Source organism: Gobio gobio (assembly GCF_949357685.1).
Source record: "Gobio gobio genome assembly, chromosome: 13".
Taxonomy (NCBI): Eukaryota; Metazoa; Chordata; class Actinopteri; order Cypriniformes; family Gobionidae; genus Gobio; species Gobio gobio.
This window is the reverse complement of record NC_137106.1, coordinates 18,558,356-18,565,523: the sequence shown is the minus strand read 5'-3', so window position 1 is coordinate 18,565,523 and position 7,168 is coordinate 18,558,356. Positions and strand designations below refer to the sequence as shown.

General features: G+C 35.9%; 1 protein-coding gene across 1 annotated transcript in view; it reads left to right on the top strand.

The window, feature by feature from the left end:
• The first annotated feature begins 1,097 nt into the window (after positions 1 to 1,097).
• The window catches only part of kcnk2a (potassium channel, subfamily K, member 2a), a 32,340-nt gene continuing 26,269 nt past the window's right edge, over positions 1,098 to 7,168 (top strand). Inside the window, exons 1-2 of the mRNA XM_079833362.1 lie at positions 1,098 to 1,449; positions 3,755 to 4,065. Of these exons, the coding sequence (XP_079689488.1) occupies position 1,449; positions 3,755 to 4,065 (312 nt within the window). The 5' untranslated portion in view covers positions 1,098 to 1,448. The remainder of the gene's footprint in view (positions 1,450 to 3,754; positions 4,066 to 7,168) is intronic.

The following is a 7,168-nucleotide window of genomic DNA, read 5'->3' as shown; positions in this document are numbered from 1 at the left end:
CAGGAATCTGCATTTTTACCTCAGCCTGGGGCTTATTATTTACATTTTGGTATGAAGAGGTCTTTACCGTTGCACAAAATATAACTTTTTTGTTATAAAAAAAACAAAAACAAGCCCAGCCCAGGTGAGAAAAAAGTAACGTAACGCATTACTTTTCTTAAAAAGTAACTAAGTAACTCAATTAGTTACTTTTTAAGGGAGTAACGCAATATTGTAATGCATTACTTTTCAAAGTAACTTTCCCCAACAGTGTTCATAAGACACTTAAAGGCCCTAATTGGTTGATTGATTGATTGATTGATTGATTGATTGATTGATTGATTGATTGATTGATTGACTGACTGACTGACTGACTGACTGACTGACTGACTGAGAGCACTTTTCTTTGTTGACATATTTACTGAAACAAGAATATAAGGCCGTTTTGTGACCAATGCTGTCTGATTCTTGAACGATGAGCTGGTTCATAATGAATCAAACATGCAGCTGCGTGACCAGTGTGGTCTGGTTATGAGCTGGTACTTTTTAATTAATAAAACAGCCCGGTTGATGCACTCTGATTTTCGAACAAATGACTCTTATGAGCTGGTTCGTTTTAATTAATTAGTCCAGCCAGATGCAGTTGATTCCAGAACAAATGCTCCAATAATGAGATGGTTCTTTTTTTAATGAATCAAACAACACAGCGCCACCAATGTACGATTCTCATCGAAACACTTTCAAGAATCAAAGAGACCAATTTCCAAATTAATCAGAAAGATTAATTTAATAATCACAAATTTAGTTTGTAGTTTCCGTTTCAAAACCAACAACTGTTGCTGCGTCATACTCATGCGACTTAAACCTGGTTGTTTGTTTCATCTGCTTGGTTGAAAATGAAATAATAATTAGGGCCTAGGCTATTTCATTACTTGGAAACAAGCTAGGCGTCTTTCAAATATCTACTCCCCAAAAGTAACTACTTAACTGGAAACGTTCAGAGAACGAGAATCGTTCAATTCCTCATGATTTCCTTCCCCTATTATTGACTGGTATGCGATGTGACCTGCGGCAATGGAGTGACGTGAATGAAATCGTGAAACCTGCCCACAGTTTGCGAACAAACGAAGAGCGCGAGCGCTTGAGAGCGTGGAGACGGACAGTGTGCGCGCTCATGATGAGAACAGCCCGTCCAATTATCCGTGTGCCCCCTTTGGACACTCCCTGCTCACTTCAGTGCTTACTCAACCACGAAATCCACCGCTGGATTCCAAGATACTGCTCGCATGGAGATTTAAAACTGGGCAGAGGCATGATAGTCCAGAAGAGAAAACGGTGGGACGCGAGTGTGTTTGGTGCCATGATAAACATCCAGTTTTTGCTAGTGAGCTCCTGAGAACGGCAAGTCAAGAGAGTCAGCACTAAAGACAGCTGATGAAGAGCTGCAGGAAGAAGAGATTTGACAAAGTAGTAAGTGCGCGATGTCTTTTTGCTTAATTGAATTGTTAAGCGCGTGTCATAGTAAATTTGGCAGGATACTTAACACATTCAGACCCGAATTATGTTCAAGGGACATTCAAATATGCTTTCTGCGACCATACATGTTAATCAGATAAAGAATCAATTAATTTTAATAGTTTTTTTTCTTCTTCATTGTGGTTTGGTTTTGGTTCTGAACACTAGTAGAATCCAAATTAAGGTAAATCAATAAATTAAAGATAAAGGTAAAATATACCTGCAAAACCGTGTAAGACCACGGCAATACACTTGCTACAATGGTGATGGCTATTGGATTGCCTTCTGCAGGGTTTGAACCTGTTACCTTTCAGTAACCAGCTCAAATGATGCATCACAGCGCCACACCACCCACAGCTTTGACATACTTTTTCCAGATTTGTAAGAGGATTATTTACATCATCACATTTTGCAGTACAGCATGCCTCTTCTGCTTACACTGCTCATTACAACATCAAAAAATAAAAATAAACTCTTTAATATGATCTAATGACTGGTGAAAATAAAATTGAATACATTTATTGTATGCTAAGTATACCACAAAACATATTTATGTACTTAATATAAATACCCTGCAATTGCTCATTTAGTATACTAAATTGGTATACTTAAAGGACTAAACCAATTTTGTACTTAATGCACTTTAGTTATCCAGAAATACTGCTAAAGATATACTTAAGTATATTTGATTGTGCTAAAGTGGAACTATTGCAAGTACACTTTAGACTGATATTATACAGATACTTTCCTTACTAGTGATTTTAAACACATACTAGACTTAACATTAAGAAATGTGCATTGTGCAATAAAGAAGTACTCCAAATAAAGTTTAATTATAATATTTATGTCAGTATGTCTCAAGCGATATGTCAGTATGCAGTATGTTAATAATGATTTGTATTATATACACTCTAAAATAAAAAGCACCAAAAATGGTTCTTGGCTCGTAATCATAGGGGAACCTTTTTTACTGCTATCTATTATTTAGTGCTATATATTATCTTCAGAGGTGCTATTTAGCACCTTAGTCAAAGAACCGCTGAAGAAAAAGGTTCCTCTATGATCACGAGCCAAGAAACCATTTTTGGTGCCATATAGAACCTTTTTTTTTAGAGTGTACTTAGTATGACATAAATGTATTTAAAAATACACCTTTAGCTTCAATGTAAAACAGTCAAATATTATATCGTTTTAAGTTAGTTAGAATTCTGTTAAAATCATATAAGATTTGCAGTTTGGGTGGCACCGAAATTAAAAACCATTTGAAACCAAGAAAAGGGATTTGAATGGACCTGCATGGGTTAAAGTTTCTGATGAAAAAGTGGACACATGCATTGCTGGAACCCTCTGGGGCTTCAGTAACTAATAGATCATTAATTAGCGTTGAGGTCTGAATTATACACAGAGGGAAAATCTGCAGCTCTAAATTAGTGCCGAAACTTGTGTTGCCCTGCATTATGTATTTCACACGCTGCATACTGGATGCTAGTGAGGAGAACATTACGTCCACTATCACTGGTTTGCTAGAGAGGGTTTTCACACTTGGCTGGAACACCGCAGAAGTCAGCTGAGAAAGAACCAATTTAATATCCTCACAATGAAGGGCCAGTTTCACTTCTACACTGATTTTTTTGTAACTAAAACAACGATTATTTGAGTATGTTTTACAGGCAAATACTGACTTGACGTTTAATTCAGTTTGTTACTTGCCATTTCTTTGTAGTTTATTGTGAAATTTACTAAGAGTGAAAATTGTTTCCATATTTTTTTCCCCACGATGAAATTCTCAAATAACCTAAAGTAATGCTTGTATTAACAAATAATGCAGTAAGATGTTTCATCCCTGTTATGAAAACTCTGATATCGAAAACACTGATCCCAGGGAATATTTAAATTATTATTAAAATGCTTTTGATTCAGAATACAAAAAGACATGTTCTGAACCATAAAATGTATGTCCATAATCTAAATCGAATTCATCACTGTTTTAAAACCCTGCCGTTGTCTGTTCCTTTCATAGCTGCTGCTGCTATTATGTATTGATGGCTCCATATTAATGTGTTTTCGTTCATGTAGAGACACATGGAAAAATACATACAGACATCTATAAATAACCCGGGACTCTTTATACAAGAATACAAAATTACTAAAGCCTCATCAGCAGTTGTTTCTTTATTACTGCTTGCTTTTACAACTCCCCCCACCCCTCTCTCTCCTCATTTGCTCTCTCTCACCTTCTCTCTTCCTTTGTTCCCCCCAGTGGCTGCACCTGATCTTTTAGATCCTAAATCAGCCACACACAACACCAAACCACGGCTGTCATTCTCCTCCAAGCCCATTGTGTGTAACTCGGGTGATGATTGTGATACCATAACCACCGTAATGAAGTGGAAAACGGTATTGGCGATCTTCCTGCTGGTGGTTCTGTACCTGATCATCGGAGCCACGGTGTTCAAAGCTCTGGAACAGCCCCAGGAGAGCTCGCAGAAGTACCTCATCGTGCAGGAGAAAATGAACTTTCTCTCTAGACATGTCTGTGTCAACACCTCTGAGCTGGAGGACCTGGTCAAGGTACAGAATCATTTACCTGTGTGCTTGAAATTAGAATTCAAAATATTTATTTGTATGGGTAAAAATAGCCTTTTTGATATTGATTCAAGCATAGTGGTTTTGTCTGCGGGACGTTGGGTGAAAAGACTCATCTTTGCCAAAATCAATACAGACAGCTCTGAAGTTGGCAGAAAGAGTCTGCAATCTGATTAATTGGAGACAGGAAACACTGATAAGCCAAAGACATGTTGGTCTGTTTCATGATACAACCATATTTCTTAGAAATAAGAGAGATGGAAAAGATTGTTTGGCTGTAATTATAAACATTCTGAACAATATGATCTGTACTAACTTTATACACTTTATCTGCTCTCCTAAAAGTAGGGTCGCTGCCAGTCAGGTCTGTCATAATTTTCTTTCAAATCGGTTTTAGTGAATTCAGTTAAAGTTATTTCACCTGCTGGGAAATTAAATCTTCTCTTGACATATTGCATCACTAATTAGCTGCGCCTTCTGAAGTCTGTGGTATTTACCTTTGTGCAAAAAGTAGATTGAATAGAATGTGACATTTTATAAGTGCAGAGATGCAAAATTTACAAAAGAAATTCTAGCAGCAATTTAAAGGTCTTGGATGTTTGTGTGTCATTAGCTGGTTTTCACCCACGGATTATGTAAATCGTGGGATATTGCATTAAAAAATGCTGGACAATACACCAAAAACGAAGTAAATTTTTCTAACTGTAAATGTGCATAAAATGGGAACCCATTTGATGGGAGTGCTGCTTTTACACAATATGTTTTTGCAATATGTAAATATCATTTTAATAATTTGAGGAATAGTTATTTAGCTGATTTTCATATTTTTAGTGCGGTTCCACTGATAAAAATGAATCAATGAGACTAAGTGTAACATCATTTTTTTTTTTACAAATAAATCTTTGTTTGTTACTTTACTTGGATAATTTGAGTAGCTCAAATAATTTGGACTTGTAGCAAAAACATATTTTGTATAATTATACATCGCACTTCAGGTAGGCGCAGTGTATCATATGACTGTTTATAGCAGTATTGTGGTTCATCTCTACTGCATACTGCTTATTACATATAGTGAAATAGAACTAATGCATGTCATATAAGTGTATTCACTTATTTTTACGTCTAATTGTATTGGCGCTTACTCAGTTGAATTATGTTTCTGCAACACAAAGTATTTAAGTTGTGTTTACGAGGAAAATTGAGTTGAAATTACTTAAGGCTGCATGTTGATGTGCATGTCAAAGTCTATTTGGTCAAACACAAATAAGATGAGTTCAAAATACTTAGAAGTCTGATGCAAATAGTTGCCTTAATTTTTTTGAGTAAAACCAAGGCAAAATTTGTTACAGTGTATGTTGTGGTGCGCTGTGATGCGTTAAAGTAACATCCTACCCATAAATATTCCTGTAGTTCTCTAACAGCCTATATAAATCTACATTTTCTAACCCCAGGAGACAACTCGTACCCCTCCCCCTTACCTTTTACGATAAATGACCTCCCAACACACTGCATTCACCTACTTCCCATCTCTTGATTATTGTTCCGGCACTCACATTCACACACCTCTGAACAAATGTTCATTCCTGCCAAGTTGCTTTGCTGCCAACAGCCCAAACCCAGTAGTGATTGTAGCGGCACTTGGGAGGTGTTCACAAACAGGAAAGCCTCCCCATGGAAAGAATGGCCTCTCACTTTTGGCTGAGCTCTCCTGCAGCCAGCTGGGAGAAGGAGGAGGAGGCATTGATGAGCAGCTGGGTTACACTGAGGGCTCATCCTGCTTTATGTAGGCCAGGAGAACTTGTACAATGTGCAGATGTTTTTGACAGTGTCTGCATTGCTCACTCACTGCTTATAGTGAAAACTTGCCCAGTTTTAAGCTCAAGGCTGGAATATGGACCAGGCCACTGTGGCCAGTGTCTTCAGTGTCTTTCAAAAAAGCGCACTCTCTAGAGACCCTTTTTTATTTTTAAATTGAACTTGTTGTAACTTGAGCTCTGCATTTTTTAGATGTTGTGCCATGTGCAAGATGTTGCTCAAGATGCGAGTTGCTTCAGTTGAATACATCCATCTAGCATGTTGAACAGTTGAAAAATGCGTTCATTGTGAACAGCCCCTCAGTGCTTATTTAAACACCTTATTGCAAATTTGTTGTTGTGTTAACCCTACATTTTATTGATTAATTTTTGTAATGCAATTTTATTTATATTGAATATTGTTATTTGGATGTTACATCTTGTAATTGCAACTCAAATTTTGCCAAAAAAATTATTTTTATTTTTATACTATATGCAACTTTATTTTTAATTCATGCAATGCATTTTTGTTTTGTCAACATTACATTGTATAAATCATATTTGCAATCCAGTTCATAACTGCCACTTTCATAAGCGTCTGCCAAATGCATAAATATAAATATATATAATATATAAATTAAATTTTCCACAAAAAAATATATATTTTAAATTTATGTTTTAAAAAAATTACATTTCGTAATTGCAGTATATTTTTTTATTTATTTATTTTTTGCATATGCAATTTTCCATTATTTGAACGTTAATGAGATTTGAACATCTTGTAGTCTCAACTTTTAAAAAAATGCAATGCAATTGTTTATTATTTGGACATTATTTAGAAAAAAACATTACATTACTTATTGCTTCCAGTTAAAGCAGCTCAAGTATGTATTTTAGTCTGGGACTAGTTTAAGCCTTGTCTGTGAAACTGGGGGTTTCAATTCTATTTCTATCTTGTAAGTTTTTTTTTTTGTGTATAATTATTATTATTATTTTCTGTTTTTCGGACATAATATCTCTCAGTTGTGATAAGAGATTGGCATATGTTCTTGCCCCATGTACATGTAATGTTCAACCCCATCTTATGTGTTGTAGTTGCGAGAGTTGGATATGTGTTAAGGACCATGGACAGCTCCACCATTTGTCCTCTACTTACTTTAGTTTCTGAAGTATGCATACTTATGAAATGAGAACAGAAGAACTTCAGCAAGGCTTTGACCTTCCTCTCACTTTTTGAGTAATTTTTCATTGAGTAAAGTGCAGTTTAACTTACCTAGTGTAACAAGGATAAGAAA